The sequence below is a fragment of the Carettochelys insculpta genome, chromosome 1 (genome assembly GCF_033958435.1).
Source record: "Carettochelys insculpta isolate YL-2023 chromosome 1, ASM3395843v1, whole genome shotgun sequence".
Lineage (NCBI taxonomy): Eukaryota > Metazoa > Chordata > Testudines > Carettochelyidae > Carettochelys > Carettochelys insculpta.
The window spans coordinates 198499347-198518481 of NC_134137.1; the positions used below are offsets into that span (position 1 = coordinate 198499347).

Sequence of the window (19135 nt, forward strand, 5' to 3'; positions counted from 1 at the left end):
ATTGATTGAAAACACAGCTATTCCTGCTGAAAATAATGGATACTCCTGTTCCGGTATTGGTTTTTCTTACTACGTTTATACCCTACTGTAGCAAAATGAAAACTGATCAGTCATTTTAGTTCTCACTGCAGACAGCAGAGATACTGAAAACAATAAGATTAATTTCATTCTGCTGCTGAAGAGAGTCTAAGAACAGAGGCTAAGGGAGAAATAGAATATCCAGCACTCTTCCCCTTAAGTGCTGAAGAAACAAAAGAAAAAAAGACACTGATAAATTACAAGAAGAACCGAGTGAAATCAAGATAGCAAAAAAACAAAAGCAAAAAGACTCAAACAAACAACACATCAGACTTCAAACAACACTAAAATGTCAGCAGCCAAACAGTATTCAATGGGTAGTATGCACCATATATTCATTCATTTAGGCTAGGGCTACAATGAGCCGTAGTGCAGAGAGCTTGCTGCAAATAAAGTAGTTTTGAAAAGGCAAATGGTTGTTGATTTGCATATTCGCTTGAGAACGCACTGCCAGTAGAGAACAAGCAGTGTAGACATGGCTCTGCGGGCAAAAACCCCCTTTGTCAGCAGCCCTTTCTGCCTGGAATAAAAAGCAGGAATAAGGGACTGCCAACAAAAGGTTTTTTTTGCCAGCAGAACCACATCTACACTGCTTGTTTTCTGCTGGCAGCAGCCTCTACCAGAAAGGCAATCTTGAGTGAATGTGCAAATTAGTGGCATTAATATGCAAATGAGTGACCCTTGGCATTTTCAAGACTGCTCTTTTGCATCAAGCTGCAAGCACTGGGGCTCAGTGTAGCCCAAGCCTCAAACTGTAGGGGACAGGTCCATATGAACATGGCAGCACAGAGTATTACTATGGCTTTAGGGCTTATTCTGCAGACCATTAGCTACCAAGGACATTTTTTTCAGATAACAGTAAGTGCACAAAAATAGGTGCTTATAATGTAAGTGCCATTTCCATCTCAACTGTGATGCATCATATGCAAAGTAATTCATGCTGCAATTATAAACACACCCAAACTCAGACTGAGGTGCCAAAAACCACACCACACGATGCACCTTGCATGCACTTTTGAAAGATTTTCAAATACAAAATAATCCTTACTTGATATGGCAGTGGTGGATCCCAGTGTACCCAATCATAATTCACATTGGTACCTTCACGCACTACATATTTTGCCCAAGGTGAAATACGGTAGAGAATCTCTCCATTTTTACTACGGATCACCACCTAGAAAATAAAGAGAGGACTTAAGAGAGCACTATAACTTCATACATACACCACCACCCATACAGAAATAGAAGTCAGTTCTCAATCAAAAGGAGCTTCAGAGAAAATTCTCACAACTCATACAGCATAAAAGTGACTACAAAAAATAGCAAGAATTTCTTAAACTACTAGACAGCTCTGGGCACATCCCATCTCCCTCTACTTAGGGGAATCCCTGCAACCCTCTTTTCCCTTTTTCATACCAAGAGCAATGTTCCCTCTATAGTCTATCCCCACAACACACATACTCTCAAGGAATGGGCTATTTGTGGGCTTGCATTTGCCAACAAATAGAAAAGCCAATACAGTTAAAAATTCTGATCGTCAAAAAAAATTCATCAGCAATTCTTCTGGATATTACCACTACAAACTGATTTTTAATAATGACCCTTAGCTCTTACATAGGTCTTTGGCAGTTTGCAGCAAAGTTGGAGTGACATTATACAGACCAGACTTGCTTATGAGAAGCAGAACCATTTCCCTACCATGAACAGGTTAAAAGGAAAAGAAAACCTGCTGCTTGGGGGCTTAATGCATTACAAGAAAAGGGCAGAAGAACAAGAAGAATGTTGCCCTTCTCCCCATATCTTCCACAAATAGTGGGAACTCCATGGCTTTCCTACACATTTGGGGATAAGAGAAAGAAGCCAGGACAGTGTACATCCTACAGCATCATGCTTAGTAAAACACACAAGGCTGTAAGAAAACAAAACAGCAGTCACATAGCACTTTGAAGACTAAAAATGATTTATCAGGATGGTGAGCTTTCGTGGGACAGACCCACTTCTTCGGCTCATCACCTAACAAATCATTTTGTTAGTCTTCAAAGTGCAACATGACTGCTGTTTTGTTAGAATACAGACTAACACTGCTACCTCTCTGTAACTATTCAACAAGGTTGTAAGAGTAATTTGTCTGAACGATTTAACATTCTGAACCTTTAAAGCTTTCCCCAAAAAGAGAGAGATGAAGGATTAATAAGAAGTTAGCAGCATTAGCAGGAAAACCATAGGAGCTCCTGAATGAGTATTTCTTTGAAGGGCTGGCTATGGAAACAGTTCTGCAGAGGTTCTAGACCTCTATTCAGATTCCTTGGAACATGTGATTTTCCAGCCAACAGCTGGACTTCTCTTAAGTACAGAAACTACACCCTTGCCTCCACTCCTTGAAACTGCAGGACCTCAGTGGCCTGAAGCTCAACCTCTTCTGTCTGATTTTGTATTTTTCATATGTATTTATTAATGCATATTCCGCTCACATATCCTCCTAGGGTCCCAGCCAAAAATCATCCATCTTGGTCATGCTAGCAAGGGCGCGGGGTGTGGGGGGAGGGGGAAGAGAAATAGGGAATAAAGCCTTTTAGAAAGGTGAAAGAAAGAATTCTTATGCTGAACATTTCAAGGCTGGCATCCAGTCCAAGACGATGTCCTTGTGTCCTGATATATACAGTATCTTCCTTAGGCCTTCAGGAGCTATCTGCCTAGCAACCACTGCCCCATTCTTGCACAGTTTGTTGAGCAGGTTCTACTTCATCACCTTATTATAAAGCAGGGACATAAGGACAGACAGATACCAACTGGACTATGTCAGTCAGTCACCAGGTGAAAATTATGTAACAGAATTTAGGTAGCGCCTCACCAGATTAAACAGGTTATCAGTTCTGAGATTGTTTCCACCCTCGGCTCTGCAATATTGCTTTAAGACCATTACAGTAACAAAATTAGTGAATGCGAACTGTTTCATGTTAGTGGAGGCTAGCAAAGGACAAATGATCAGGCATGGCAGGATCAGCCTAACAGTAATCCCATTTTCTCAGAGACAAAGTGCAAATCTGTAGAACAGGCTAGATAATTTGAAAACAGACATTTAGCTGAGGCTGGAAAAAGACTATGGTGACAATCAATCAAGTAGCACTTTAAAGACTAGCAAAATAGTTTATTAGGTGAGCTTTCGTGGGACAGACCCACTTCTTCAGACCATAGCCAGACCAGAACAGACTCAATATTTAAGACACAGAGAACCAAAAACCAGTAAGCAAGGAGGACAAATCAGAAAAAGATAATCAAGATTTGTCCTCCTTGCTTACTGTTTTTAGTTCTCTGTGTCTTAAATATTGAGTCTGTTCTGGTCTGGCTATGGTCTGAAGAAGTGGGTCTGTCCCACGAAAGCTCACCTAATAAACTATTTTGCTAGTCTTTAAAGTGCTACTTGATTGCTTTTTGTTTTGATAGTGTAGAGACTAGCATGGCTTCCTCTCTGTTACTGTGGTGACATAAGTAGTGCCAGACTGGATTAGTGGTCGAGCCAGCGCCTGATGTTTCAGAGAAAGGCACAAGTTCTGTAACAGATAGCGATGGAGTAGCCTGAACAGGATATAGCTTCCTTGCCACCCCTGCAGTTGTTGCTTGATTTACATATATGCGAAACAGGCCCTTCCAAAAATAGATTTTTAATCCTAATCACTGTTAACTTTGGACATTCTCATTATCCATATAAATCCCTTTCTTAATCCTAATGCATTTTCCTTAAGTCATATGTGACAAACGTCATTCATTAGCTAAACTCAGCATGTGGGGAAAAGCAAGTATTACAGTTTCAAATGTGTTGCCTTTCTGTTTCAATGAGTGTCTTCACTCTTATTATATGAAAGTGCTCATGAAGCACCTCAATTACCTTCCTCATACCATTCACCTCAGACCATTGTGTTTCTCTTTATTTGTTTTAAATAGCCACTCTTGTTCAGAGAGGAGATGAAAGGCAGTCTAAGTCTCTTCACGCTTTTTTTCTCTATCCACGTAATAATTTGTGACCAGACTCCAAATAGCCTAGATCTTTTTAAAAGAGAGTTTGACCAAAAATGAATATGGTATGTCCTCTACCTGGAATATTATTGTTTTATAATAATGTGATATACATTAAAACTGGAATGGAAAATAAAGTCAGCTTAACATATTTTTGTCCACATTCGTACAATGAGCTGTGCCCACAATGTCCAGTCTGAGTGACTATAAAACCCAATAACTTAACTTAAGAGTAATATAAATTATCCCTTCCACAGTTCTTTATTTTCTATGGTTGTCAGTAATGAGTTTCTTCTCCAATAGACCATACCAGGGCTTTCAAAAGACTTAAGCGGAACAATTTCCTTTACTAGAGGCAGACAGTTTTGTCCTTTACTTCTCACATTACATGTTCAGTATAAATGTCTGGAGAAAATGGAATGGTCAAGGAATTGCTAGATAGTCCATATATCAGTAATTTCCAGTAATTTCCTAGTTATTTAATAACCTCCAGGGTTTTGGTTTCCAAAAAGTGGGTGTACAAAAACGTTACAAAAGGCGATTCTGAAGTGATGAAACAGGCTTGGTGAATATAAACACAAACTAATTTTTAAATTAGGTAAAATGGCTCTTAAATAATGTAATAAAGTGTTCATCTAAATTTAAAATAGACTCATGCCCACCATTCACATGAATCCAGCTTCTCTGGCACTTACTTATAGCTCTCATATAAGACGTATCTGGACAAATAACATAGCTCAACTACCAAACTATGCTCCTGGGTGGTGTCTACACTAGCATGCTCTTTCAAAAGCTATTTCAAAAATGGCCTCTTTTGAAGTTGCGCGCCGTGTGTCTGCATAAAAAAGTTCTTTCGAAATTATTTTTGAAAGAACGCGGACCCAGTTTTGGAAACTCTTCAATTCCCATTTCAGCGGGAGTGCCTTATTTCAAAAGATAATTAAAAGAAAAAAAACACCCCAACAAAAAAACAAAAACAACAACAAGTAGACACTCCACAGGCTGCTCTTTTGAAAAAGCTGTCCTCCATGGTGCTGCTCAACCTGGAGCATGGAGACTCCATGGCAAGTGCCTGCGGTGCTCTATAGTGACTGAGTCCTGCGCGTTTACAGCGGCAGTGACCCATCAACTCTTGTGGCAGGAAGCTGAGAGAGGGAAGCAACAAGGCATCGAGGCTCCAGCTGACCACCCTCTCAGCCACTTTAAAAAGTTTTTTGAACTGCATGTAAATGATGCCTGACAGCCAGAAAGAGAACCCCAGGGGTCTCCCAGCTACCCTGTTAGGGGCTCAGAAGGCACCACAACATCCAGCTCCTTCATGGACACACCTTGAACTGCAGGACCTCTTGAACTGTGGAGAAATAAGAAGGTAACATCTGTGAGGTGACAATGTCCCAGTGTTTGCCCACCTAGCTGCTGGTGTGGCCATCCCAGGCACCCCAGCTGCAACCTGGACCTGATCTGAAGCAAAATAAAAGAATTACAGCAAGCATATGCCCAGGTCAGGGATGCACCTCAGGGGTCTTGGGGTTTGCCAACAATGTGCCCACGCTACAAAGACCTGAACAAGCTCCTTGGTCCGCAGGATGTGGCCCATCCACTTAAGGTCCTGGACTTAGAGGACCCAGAGGCACAGCCCAAAGAAAAGGAGAAGCAGGCAGGACCATCCACCACGACCCCTCTCTCGGAGTCCCCTTGGACCTCAGAGGAGGGAGGATCTGGCAATGAAGAAGACATTCCCGCCATAGCCGTTCCCTCCTTGTCAACAAGCCAGACACCCTCAAGCAGGTACACTCCAGAGCTCATGGAGAGCCCCCCCAATAAGTATCTGTCACTTTTTTTATCCAGGGGGCCTGTGGAGGGGGCACCCAACTGCTCCCACAACTATCAGTCAGCTGCAAGCAGGGCTGGGGAGGAGGAGGAGAAATGGTGGACCATGCCCAGCATGTACAGCACCTGTGTGCACACACCTTACAGACTAACACCCCAGGGCAATTGGCCCATACACACAGGTACAGGGTGGTTTTGCCCATGGGTGCTGGTCTGTGTTAATAATGGGCCATCACTTGTCTCCCCTTCTCTCTCTCCCCTGCCATCCCTACAACTGCACCATCTGAGGAATGGGCAAGCCCCATCATGAACTCGGGGACTCCAGCAGCTACGGGAAAGGGAGCCAGGTGACACACTGCACCATTGCCAGGCTGGGCTATGGTTGCAGACAGCAAGGGCACCAGGATGAGGCAGCCCTGCCCTCCTTCAATATACCACAGAGATCACTTCTGTTGTCAAAGACTGGCTCAACCTGGAGCACTCTGAGGTGGCCTGGTTGTGGGATGCATGGGGCAAACTAACCAGTGCCCTAAGAACACTGACACACAGTGACTAGCCAGCTGGCCCATCCTCCTGCTTCCCCCCGCCAGCTGCACCTGCTGCTGACCATGCCCCCCGCCAACTCCTGCTGCTGTGTCCCCACTGCACACCCTGCTGCCCCGCTCTATCTGGTTTGCTCCCCAAAAACCTGCCTCCCCTACGCCACGTGTGAACTGGCCATATGGCTGGTTGCCAGGGTAAGGCATGATCAGCCACCTGCACCTGGCTCACCTTCACCCTGCCGCACTGAGGTAGGATCTGTTGTCCTCCCTCCTCCATGCCCCTATGTCCCCATCCTCCCCACCTCAATCCCACCCCACACAGTGGCCCCTGGACCAGGGGCAGTAGGAGGTCCCACATGCACAGCAGGTCACATCCCCCAACTCCTGTCGAGAAGTGAGGTCCCACTTCCCCTGTCCCATGTCCCCCAGGTAAATATTTAACCCACTTTAGCTACGTCTACATGTGAAGCCTACTTCGAAGTAGCCTATTTTGATGTGGAGACATCGAAATAGGCTATTTCGATGAATAACGTCTACATGTCCTCCAGGGCTGGCAACGTCGACATTCAACATCAACGTTGCACAGCACCACATCGAAATAGGCGCTACGAGGGAACGTCTACACGCCAAAGTAGCACACATCAAAATAAGGGTGCCAGGAACAGCTGCAGACGGGGTCACAGGGCGGACTCAACAGCAAGCCGCTTCCTTAAAGGGCCCCTCCCAGACAGTTGCACTAAACACCACAAGATCCACAGAGCCGACAACTGGTTGCAGACCCTGTGCATGCAGCATGGATCCCCAGCTGCAGCAGCAGCAGCCAGAAGCCCTGGGCTAAGGGCTGCTGCACACGGTGACCATAGAGCCCCGCAGGGGCTGGAGAGAGAGCGTCTCTCAACCCCTCAGCTGATGGCCACCATGGCGGACCCTGCTATTTCGATGTTGCGGGACGCGGATCATCTATATGTGCCCTACTTCGACGTTCAACTTCAAAGTAGGGCGCTATTCCCATCCCCTCATGGGGTTAGCGGCTTCGACGTCTCGCCGCCTAACGTCGATGTTAACATCGAAATAGCGCCCAACACGTGTAGCCGTGACGGGCGCTATTTCGAAGTTAATGCCACTACTTCGAAGTAGCGTGCACGTGTAGACACGGCTTTTGTTATGTAAATAGTTCTCTGCTTTCCCCAGGTAAGTATTTATCCTCTTTCGCCTGTACATAATTCACCAAATTTATTGCCATTTTTTATATGCTGAAGTCGAGGTCACCAAAACATGATTTTTTTATTTTAATCAACATGTGGAAAAAAATTGAACATTTTGTGTTAAGGTTTCTTTATGACAGTGTATATAACATACTTTTTCTTCTATAGTTTTCATTTTTCTATATGTGAAGTGCAGTTTGAAAGTTATTTGTATTTTTTTTCAATGCACCAGTGTCCATCATGTATCAGAGAAGCAGCCAAGTTAGTCTGTATCTTCAAAAACAGCAAGTAGTCCTGTGGCACCTTATAGACTAACAGATATTTTGGAGCATAAACTTTGATTGGCAAAGACTCGCTTCATCAGATGCATGAGTGGGGGCTTTCGGGAAAGGATTGAAATAGGGAGTCTCAGTCAAGGAACGGCTACAGTTGACAAGGTCTATTCAGTCACAAAGGATGTGGCCCATTATCAGCAGTTAATGTGGAGTTGTGAACATCAAGAGAGGAGAATTCAAGTTAGTTCAATCAGGGGGGATGTGGCCCATTATCAGTAGCTAATGTGAAGGTCTGAACATTAAGAGTGGAGAAACTGCTTTTGTAATACGACAACCACTCCCAGTTGCTGTTCAATCCTTGGTCCACGGAGTCAAATTTGTAATGAATTGCAGCTCTGAAATCTCTCTTCACAGTTTATTTTTGAAGTTTTTGTTGTTGTAGGACTGCTACTTTTAAATCTGTTAGAGTGTCCAGGGATACTGAAGTGTTCTGCTACAGGTTTTTGTATGTTACCATTCCTGATGTCTGATTTATGTCCATTTATTATGTTACATAGAGACTGTCCAGTTTGGTCAATGTAAATTGCAGTGGGGCATTGCTGACACATGATGGCATATAATATATTAGTAGGTAGGCAGCTGAAAGAGCCCCTGATGGTATGGTGGATGTAGTTAGGTCCTGTGATATCACCGGTGTAGATGTGAGCAGAACTGGCAGCAAGGTTTGTTGCAGGGATTGCTTCTAGGTTTAGAGTTACTGTGTCGTGGTCTACAGTTACTGACAAGAATTTGTTTAAGGTTGGCAGGCTGTCTATAGGCAAGGACAGGCCTGCCTTCCAAGGTCTGTGAGACTGAAGGATAGTTGTCCAGGATGGGTTGTAGATCACTGATGTGTTGGAGAGGCTTTAGCTGGGGGCTGCATGTGATATCCATGCAATGTCCATCATGAATTGTGGGGGGGAGGAAGGAGTGTGGTGTGGTGTAAGGTTCTTGGGGGATGGTTACAGAACCTCCCAAACAAAGGGCTCATGGAGGGCCTCCCTAATGACTACCTCACCCTGGTACACCTGGTGACATGGTGAAGCAACTGGCTGCTCATAGCCATTGCCTGCCGGAGAAGCCCACCCCTGTAGAAATGGCTCACCCTTGCTCTCCACCACTTTGTGCAGAGCACAACAGGAACCCATGACCAGAGGGCACATTTGTCAGGCCAACCTCCAGGCACATCAGGAGGCACCGAAAATGCCCCTTCAGTCTCCTGAATGCTCGCTCAATGCTGTTCTGGACATGGCTCAGCAGGTTGTTAACCAGTTCCCATGTTGGGTTCAGGTTCTCAGCGTAGGGCTGCATTAGCCACAGGTCACGGGGCATCACCCATGTGAAGTTCACACTGAGGGATGTAGGTCCCAGCCTCCATCCCGCATCTGAGGGCCCCATGCCTCAGGTGCCCAGCCCAAGCAGACCACACAGGTCCACAAGGCATCTGTTCATATCAACCAGGGCCTGAAAAAGCACAGAATCGTATCCCTTATGGTTGATGAAATGCCCCACATGGTGATCCAGAGCAAGAATAGGAATGTGTGTTCTGCCCAGTGCTCCAAAACAGTTGGGGAATCCCTAGCACAGTGAATCCCATGACTGCCCCATCAATGTCCCCGATGCAGATGACCCTTCGAAGGAGCACAGTGTTAATTGCTCTGACAACCTGCAAGGGCTAGACAAGGAGAGCACACACAAGTGCATGTCTGGGTGATCCTGTACCCCCTACTGCACTGTCCCCATTCCCTCGCTCCAGGGCCCCCCTTCCCCATGCACCCTGTCCCTAAGGGTCCCCCTTGCCCAAGAGTCACTTCTTCCCTCCACGTATCATCCACGAGCCACCCTTACCTCCATGAGGATGCAGCTGACAGTGGCCTTTCCCACACTAAACCGGTGCTTTTTGACTTGGAGCTGCTAAGCCTCTAGGCAGTCCACAATTTGTCTGTTCCCTGCCTGCACCAGGTCTGATATGAACAGCTCTGCCAGAAGAGTTCTGTTGGTTCTGGGAACAAGCCCAGCACATGCAGGAAGGGGCCCTTTAAGGGAGTGGCTGACAGGCTCCCAGAAGCGGTTTGCAGCCATGCGATACCACCATGGTGTTTCCTGCTCCTGTCTTCGAAAGGACGACCAAATGTGTGGATGCTCTCTTTCGAAAGAGCAAGTTGTTTTGTGACGGAAAAGAAAAAACACGATCCATTTTGAGCGTGGGTGCTCTTTCCAAAGACTATTTTTAAATTCAAAATTTCAAAAAAGGTTCTTTCAAAAGAGCGCTATATTGTAAATGCAGCCCCTGAATTTGGGATCATTAGAATTTTATGTATTTCAGTATCACGGAGATTCTAATAATCATTGCATTTCTGCAAATTTTAGAAATTAATTTAATGCACTTTTATACATTTGTAGAAATTTCTTCTGAAAAGCTCATCTCATTTCGGCCCCAACTCTGTTGCTTTCATCTGAAAGAGCTACTGGAATAATATTTAAGGGAATGGACAGACTTTGGCATTAATTATATACCTTTACACTGAAAATCCTCAACAGCCAAATTACTTTTCAAAATCATTTATTTATAGAATAAATTTGTTTCTCACATACTGCTTCTTAAACACGCAGTTGTACACAGGCTGCATTAATGCAAAACTTAAGTTTCTGGTCTTTACACAGCTCTATAAAATTTAATATGAATGATTTATATTTGAAGGAGCTAAGAGAGCAGACTATTAATCTAATTCATTTTAGGGCTAAGCTTTAGGATAATTTAACTTTTAACATTATTATGCAAAAATTTAAAAGACCTCTTAGCTCGAGCAAAAAGGGCACATTTATTGAAGAAGGGACGACACATAATTTCATTAACTTTGCAGATGCCAGAAGAGTCTCCTAAAAAGGCCAATTATCTTAACAAGTAATCAGAAAGTGTAAGTCTGGCCTCTCACACTAAATGACATTCCTCAGTAGGGCTCTCTCTCAACTAGAAGTATTTTCGAAAACTCTCTTAACATTGCTGTAACTGATTTAGCCACATCACTTAACAGCACTATAAACACTACCGTTGCCTGAACTAGCTGTAGCTGTTATTTTAAAAACAACCATGGAACTGTGCAGAGAGCTGGAGCTTAAGACCATGCTAACGATATACATAACTCTTAAAAGTAACAAGCAGAGCGTCCAGTTTACATATCAACTCATGATGCTCCTAATGCTGGTGGAGTTGACACCATGTCAACAATTGTCGTGAAGTGTTGGAAAATCTTTTTGGACAGATTGATCTACATGTCCCAATCCAGCTGTCACTGATAAAAATGAAGACTAAATTTGAAGAAGTTAGTGCATGACGCAAATCAAAAATTTCATTAGATATAAGCTAATTTTGTCAGGGCATATTAACAACACATAACCACCCACAGTCTTCAGCAATGAAGTAAAATAAAATGATATTTTTCACAAGTTCAGTGTACACAGACTCTTGATCATATTTGTTAAGGCTGAGGTTTTACAATCTGTTTTTGTAAAGTAGAGGCTGCATGTCCACACTGGCACGTGCAGTCAGAGTGCATCCTTATTTGGGTGGGCAGTTTCAACTTTGTCAGCATTGCACTGGGGGTACCCAGCCCACAGTTCCTGCTGCCCTGTTGCATTGTGGCTTTCTGCACCAGTGTGTGATGGGACAAAATGCTGCTACAGCTGGTTGTGGGTGTGCAACATCAGCATCTCATAGTGCACTTCATCCCTCCCACTTCCTTCAGAAAGCAATGTCAAGAAGTGGTTTTACACCCTTTTTCCACAGGGTATTCATGCGGACGCCACTGAAAGGCTACAACCCGTACAACTTCAAACTGTGGTGGCAAGTATTCTGAGCTCCTCACACATGGTGTTCCAGTATGTTCAGAGGCTGAGCAGCCTTTAGAGTGATGAAGAGTCTGAGGAGGACATGGACATAAATATGAAATACTAGAGGAGGAAGAGGAAGAATGGGAAGATGCTGTTTGAGAGTCCAGGTGAGACCACAATATTCTACAAGTATGGGACAATAAGCAGTGGCTACAAAACTTCCACACACATAAGACCACTTTCATGAAATTTTGTGGATTGCTTCCTCTCTCCTTCCCCTCAAGTACAGCAATACAAAAATTAGACCTGCGGTGACACTTCAGAAGCAACTGGCAATAGTTCTGTGGAAGCTTCCAATGCCAGACACCTCCTGGGTCAGTAAGCAATCAATTCGGAGCAGACAAATCCACAGTGGAGGCTGCTGTCATCCAGGGAGCTACAGCAATCAAACACTCTTCTGCTACAAAGGACAGTAGTTCTGGGAATTGGGCAGGACATGATGGTTTTGCCACTGTGATGTTCTCGAGCTGAGGCAGGGTGATAGAAGAATGCACATCCCTATCTTGGCACCAGACCACAAGAGCCATTTTACCAACATCAGCATGGGATGGTCGGGAAGAGTGCGTGACATGTGCATCTTTAAGAACTCTGGTCTGTTCAGAAAGCTGAAGAATGGAACTTCCTTCCCAGACTAGAAAATCACAGTTGGAGACTTAGGCATGCCAACAGTATCTCGGAAGACTCTGCTTTTCCCTGGCTCCCCTGGGCTTATGAAGCCATATGCAGGCAGAATGGACCAAAGTCAGGAGAAGCTCAACTACAAGCTGAGCAAGGACAGAATGGTAGTAGAATGTGCGTTTGGCTGTTTAAAAGCCAAGTTCCTGACTCAGATCTCAGCAAAAGCAACAATCCCCTGTGGTGGCAGCCTGACGTGAGGGGCACAGTGAGGCGCATTGCTGACCAGGGAGGCTTTGCAAAACAGCTTTAGAACTACCAGACAGCAACGTGCCCTCTGAATGATGTGACCAGACAGCGACGTGCCCTCTGAATGATGTGACCAGACAGCGACATGCCCTCCGTAAACTCCCCGCCCCCTGTGTGTGACAAGCAATGAAGACACTGGTTTTGAGAGCTTAATTATTTTTATTTCAGGGACAAAATAAAGGACACAGTAAAACAAGTTCATGGCAGGGGCTTCAGAGGTGGCTAAGGAAGGGCAAAAGGCATTTTGCCATCACAGGTGGGGGAACGTCAGCCTTCTGCTCTCAGAAGCATCCCGGGGAGTGAAATGTGAGGCTGCCCTTGACTTCCACGCAATCTCCCGCATGTTGAGGCATCATGGGAGGAAGGTATGGAACATAGTGAGGAGGTCATGTGGCTCATCATGGGCTGCAATGGTGCTCTGTGTTCTTGTAACAGGCACATCAGGAGATCTGTTTGCTGCATCTTCAGCTTTAACATCTCCTCCTGTGTCCGGACTTCACGTTCTGAGTGCTCATCTGTCCTACCAATCCACTCTCCAGTCTTCTACCTTGCTTCTCCTCCATGCTTTGAGCTGTGCCCTGCCTGCGTGGGTGGCTTGAACGTGCTGTAGGAATATATGCTCCCAAGTACATTTTCTCCTTCTAATTTGGGCCAGTTTAACAGCTGGAGGTGGTAGGGAGCAGTGGTCAAAGAGACCATTGTTGCACACACAGCAACAAAACATCGTGAAGGACAGACACTAGGAGATACAATTACTGCAGAAGAAACAAGTTTTATGATTCCAAAGGAATTTTATGAAAGACTCTCTGGCAAACCATAGCAATGTGTGTTATGCACAAGGATGATATTTTTACTTTTAAGAAGTGGGTACTACACAAATATCTCAAGGGAGCTGCTTGACTTGGTTTGCTTCATCATGGTAAGGCACAGATTGGGGCATGTTTTCAATCCTTGATTCCAACAGCAGTTTCTGCAGGTGCGCATGCTTCCAAGGGACGGATGGGAAGGGGTGAGGGTATGGTGGCTTTTGGGGCTGTGGCAGCTGCAGTCATGCACACTTCTCCTCCCTGCTCTGCCTAATGCAAAATTTTAGTCTTAAAAATCAAAATATGACATCCTAAAAAGAAAAAAAAAAGGGAGGGAAGAGCACATCTCCAAATGAAGGTCTCAAATCATACATAACCTGTGTATTTAAAAGTAATTCAAGTTTTGGTTTAAAACGAGAATCCACAAATAAAGCAAGCAGTCCTGTAGGATTTAACTATTAAGCATTCACCAATCCATAGATAAACCATCTCCTGAATTAGAATCTTAAAATCCTGTTCTATTTTTTTCAAATTTCTAGACCAGTGGTCTTCAACCTGTTTGGACTCAGGGTGCATTTGTAAGCTTTAATAGCCTATCAAAAATCTGTAAATACCTTTTATGCAAAAAAGTAAATGCTACTTGGCCATTATATGTAAATATATACATTAGCATAATAAAGTGTACTGTGCAAACCATTTCAATGACTCTTGGCCCATAAGCTGGCTGGGTTCCAATCCATGGGAGATACGAACATCTCAAGTTGCAGCCCTACCCACTCAAATTTGGCTTGGCTGTCCCCTATCATGACAGAGGGTGGTTTCATTGAAGACAACCCACACCATGACTACATAGCCTGCAACATCCACAGGGGTAGCACAGCCCAGACCAAAGGGCCACATGAGCAATACAGCTACACTTGGTTCTGCAAAATATGACATCCTAATAAAGAAAAATAATCTAAGCACAGTGACACTAATAACCCTGTATCTGTTAAATGTAGACTGAGTAAGGGTGGCTGATGGTTCCTCCACCAGACAAATATGATCTTGTCATGATGGAGCAACTAGACTAAATTAGTACAAATGAGCAAAAAACCTGTTGCTTGTGACACACATTGTGAGAACATTCCCTGGACTGTAATCTCATACTCTTACCTAACATTAATATGGCCCATTGGGGCATTTCAATGCTAAATCGCAGTTTTCTTCCCAAGAAATCAACCACACACAAAAATATTACTGCTGCTACGAGATTTCAAAAAGCAATGCAAACAATTAAACAGAGACCACAGAATCTTGTCTATGTACACAATCAGATCTAGGATAACTATTCTCTTTTGAGGATAGAAAAATTTGTAACTGCTGAGCTTCGCATATTGAATTGCATAAATAAGTGAAATAAAAGGTGAAAACAAAGGCCATTATCTGCTTGCACACACACTCTGAAGGGTCATGAACTTAATAATTAAGTATACTTTATTATCTAAAAATATATTGATGTGAGATTTCTTTTCATAATTGAACTGTATAAACCTACACCACTTATTTCCACAACAGAATTTCCTCCCCCTTCAACAGATCCACACGTTCCTTCAGAGGAAAGCACACCTACCATGTTTTCAAATGAAAATCATGAGATGTGGCTGGTTAACGCAGCATGAGCGGAATTTTGCCTCAGTTAAACATTACAGGAAAATAAAGGCTAAAGCCAAATATCCGTCCTAATGCATAACCAGAGCATTCATTGACAAAATAGAATCTTACAGCTGTTCCCTTACTCTTTCAGTTGTGACATGCACTATCATTAATAGCCCTTTTGCAGCATTTCTACTAAAGCCACAGCAGTTTGCTGTGGGATGGAAATTCTTGTGTTGAAGTGCACACTATACAGAATGAGTTTGGGAAGAAGCAGTTTAAATTGTTTGCAATCTACAGAGTAGAAAAATACCTTACAAATACAGAGGAAGACCATCTCTATCCCATAGAGCATAAAGTGAAATGACTAGTACATCTTACAGTAATAGAGGAATTTTATATTTATTAAGAAGACAATTTAGTCTGAAATTATTTACAAATGAACTAAGGTTGTCCCATGCACAAAGTCACACATTAGGCACTCTATCATAAAAGGTAGGAAATAACTAGTAATCATTTCAGTGTCAGTAAAACAAACATGCCTGAGCAGTTCCAAAGGAATTAACATTTAATACACTCAGCATTCCATGTATCCCCCAGCCTTTAAAAAAGGCTCATCAAGAACTCCATAAAAAGGAGGACATGATGAGTTATTCCATTTAAATGGTCAATCAGGACTTTATTCAAACACAGTTATAAAACATCACAAACCACAGCAGAAAAAAAGAAGGAAGCAGAAATATTAGAATGAATGCCTCTTTAAATAATGAGCTGATCTCCAACTTAATGCCTAAAAGCTAAATGCACAGCGTCTAAAAGTAACGAAAGTATTTGCAATATATTTTGTATTCCAGATCCTCAATGTTACAGGAGAAACATTCACCTTTGGTCTGAAAGCTGAAATATGAATTTCAATTCATCACTGAGTAAAGTGATCAGCGTGATCAAAGGACCTGCTAAAAAGCTATTGCCAACATAGTACACAGAAAATGCCCAGTGAATCATTTTAAAATCTCTAGTGATACACTGATGTTAAAAATAGTTAAAAATAGTTCCAAAGCAGTTTACTCTATAAAAGCTGGAAGCTCTGCAAGACCCAAAAGGTAATTTCTGGTCTCTATAGTAAACTAAAGATTAGTTTCTAGCCCTACAGATTGTCTTGAAGTACCTTTCAAGGGACTGTCAAGGTTGAAATGGCAAAATTGCCATTTCTTCTCCTTCATTAAACAGCAATAAACACCATAGAGCATTACATTGGAACTATGGTATTTACCCTCTAAGAACCTGTGCTGTAACAGAATCCAAATAAATGTGGAAATGTCAGTAGCCCAGCATCCTCTTTTGTTCTCATTAGCCCTCCTATTTCACCATAAATCAAGCTTTCTAAACCTTTGGTATTATTTGTGTGTCTTAAAAGCAGAAGCAGATCTTTATTCACTAACAACATGGAGGAGTTTGCAGAGGTTGGACAGTTCCTAAGACTGTGACCTTTTCTGAGAGCTCTTACTCACTAGCAGAAACACTATTTAGGAAGATGCAAGAGTAACTAGACAGAATGCCAAAAATATACTAAGAACAAAAAAATTAAGTGCCATGGTGTTAAATTAATACCATGTAAAAAGAAAAAGCCTTCAGTGACACCAAAACCCAGAGTAACTGTGTAGTTCTATGCCACTAGCAGCAAGACCACTACTGCTTCCAAACTAAGGACTTGTCTACACTACCGCCCCCACCCCCCTTTGAAGAGGGCACGTAAATGAGCCCAAGCAGGCGGCACCTCATTAGCCTAATTCCTGCCATGGGAACTTCAAAATTGCAAACTTCAAAGTGCCGGCAAACCATGTAGCCCTTACTCCCAAAACATTTAGAGACTGCCCATCCCTCTGCCAACAGAACAACCAACCAGAAACTCAACAAACAGGGCAGCCCAGTGAACTGGAAGCCCTCTCTCGGTTGATTGAGAGCCCCCTGGAGCATCTACACTATTTTTCTATGGACAGACTGTCTACATAGGCGCTAGGTCTCAAACTTTCAAGACCGAACTCTGCTGAGAAAAAGGGTGTGCTCAGCAGACAGATTTTAGAACACATTTGTAGTGTGGATGTTCCTCAGTTTTGTTGACAGAAGACACAAAAGCAATTGCTGGAATGATTGTATAGTACAAAATACATTTAGAAATGTATTTGAGAGATGAGATTTAATTTTGTCTGTCTTTTGTAAATGGGAACTGTTCCTTTAAAAATAAGGTGTGGCAGACAGCATATTTAAGATAGAAAAGAATTTAGCTGAAAGATTCTGTTTTAAGTGTCCAAACATCAGAATGTTATTCACAAGCTTTTCTTTCTAGAAAGCAAGCTATGTTCCCAAGAGGGGACTGAATACCTCAGCACATTGCTAATGAGCTAAATACAGTCTGTCACCTTAAGGTATCCAATATGGATCCTGCCCTTCCTTCAGTGAGAATTGTTCCCATACATCTGTGTGAAGGGTTCAGTCTCCATTTCAGTTTTGAGGTAAAAAACTCTAATCTGCTTTGCACTAGCTTGTAAATTCTAGAGCAGGGTCCATCTCCCCCCAATACATATTTGTACAAGGGTCCCCAAGCTCCTTTACTTCCTCTCCAGCAAGAGCTCCCAGAGTAGGGGGGGACAAAAATCAGGTAACTCAATGTACAATGGGGACACGCTAGTTGTTATGCACACTTTAGGACTGGATGAGGGAATACTAATATCAAAACCCTGATTGTTCACAGGTATGTTCTTTATCAGCAAATTGCATGATTTTGGAGGTGTGATGTGTTTAATTTCGGGGCTTGGCAATAATATAAAAGAGATTACATAAGATCATAAGGCAAGAGAAGCAATTCACCAGCACCATGTGAATTCTCAGTAAGGAAATTTGGTCACCTATAGGAGTTTGAATATGGCCTCAATTTGGGGTCAGAGATTTAGAAATCTTTCCCTGGATAATGTGAAAACAGATGCTGTAAATCCAATGACATCCTCTGATGAAGGTCAGAAGATAAAGCATCTGTTGTCAGTATACAAGTCAAAATATAAAGTTAAATCAAGCTAACAACGTCTTTGAGATACTTGAGCTGAACTATATTGATGAAATGCCAATCCAGTGAAACTTAAAAGGACCCCCATTCAAATGGTACATTAACAAAAGCTATGTGGGGTAGGTGCGGTCTTGTGTGTGTAGCTCTCATGGTTGTTTTGTACATCTCTCTTTCAGTTTAAGCCATTAGAATGCACTTGTGTCACCTTTTCACGGTTTTTTCTCCGCAACCAGTTGTACTAGAAAAAAATTTGAAAGATGGAAGCTGAGTCTCATGTAAAACCTCTATAGAGAACGCTTCCACTGACACGCACAGGCAGAAATTGTGGAGAGACAGCATTGTTTGACTCACAGTCTCAGTCGTGCAGAACGCAATGCCATCCACAGCCTCAGAAACAACCCTGATATAATAAAAGAGGCAGATAAAGGAGGAGCTACTGTCATCATGAACAGGTCTGACTACCAGAAGGAGGTTTCCAGACAACTCTCCAATACCTAATTTTACAGGCTACTTTCCTCAGATCCCACCGAGGAACACACTAAAACTACACCATCTGCTCAGGACACTTCCTACACAAGCACAAGAACAGATTTATACCAACACACCTCTAGAGCCCCATCCAGGGCTATTCTACCTATTACCCAAGATCCACAAACCTGGAAATCCTGGACACCCCATCATCTCAGGCATTGGCACTCTCACTGAAGGACTGTCTGGTTGTGTGGACTCTGTCCTCATACCCTATGCCACCAGCACTCCCAGCTATCTCCAAGACACCACTGACTTCCTGAGAAAACTGCAATACATTGATGACCTACCAGAAAACACTATCCTA

The 19135-nt window shown here is 43.1% G+C and overlaps 1 protein-coding gene across 2 annotated transcripts in view; it reads right to left on the reverse strand.

Moving 5' to 3' along the window:
• GBE1 (1,4-alpha-glucan branching enzyme 1) overlaps positions 1–19135 on the reverse strand; it is a 308337-nt gene that overhangs the window by 167691 nt on the left and 121511 nt on the right. For both annotated transcript variants that reach the window (XM_074983475.1, XM_074983474.1), the window contains exon 4: positions 1127–1252. In XM_074983475.1, coding sequence (XP_074839576.1) covers positions 1127–1252 — 126 coding nt within the window. The remainder of the gene's footprint in view (positions 1–1126; positions 1253–19135) is intronic.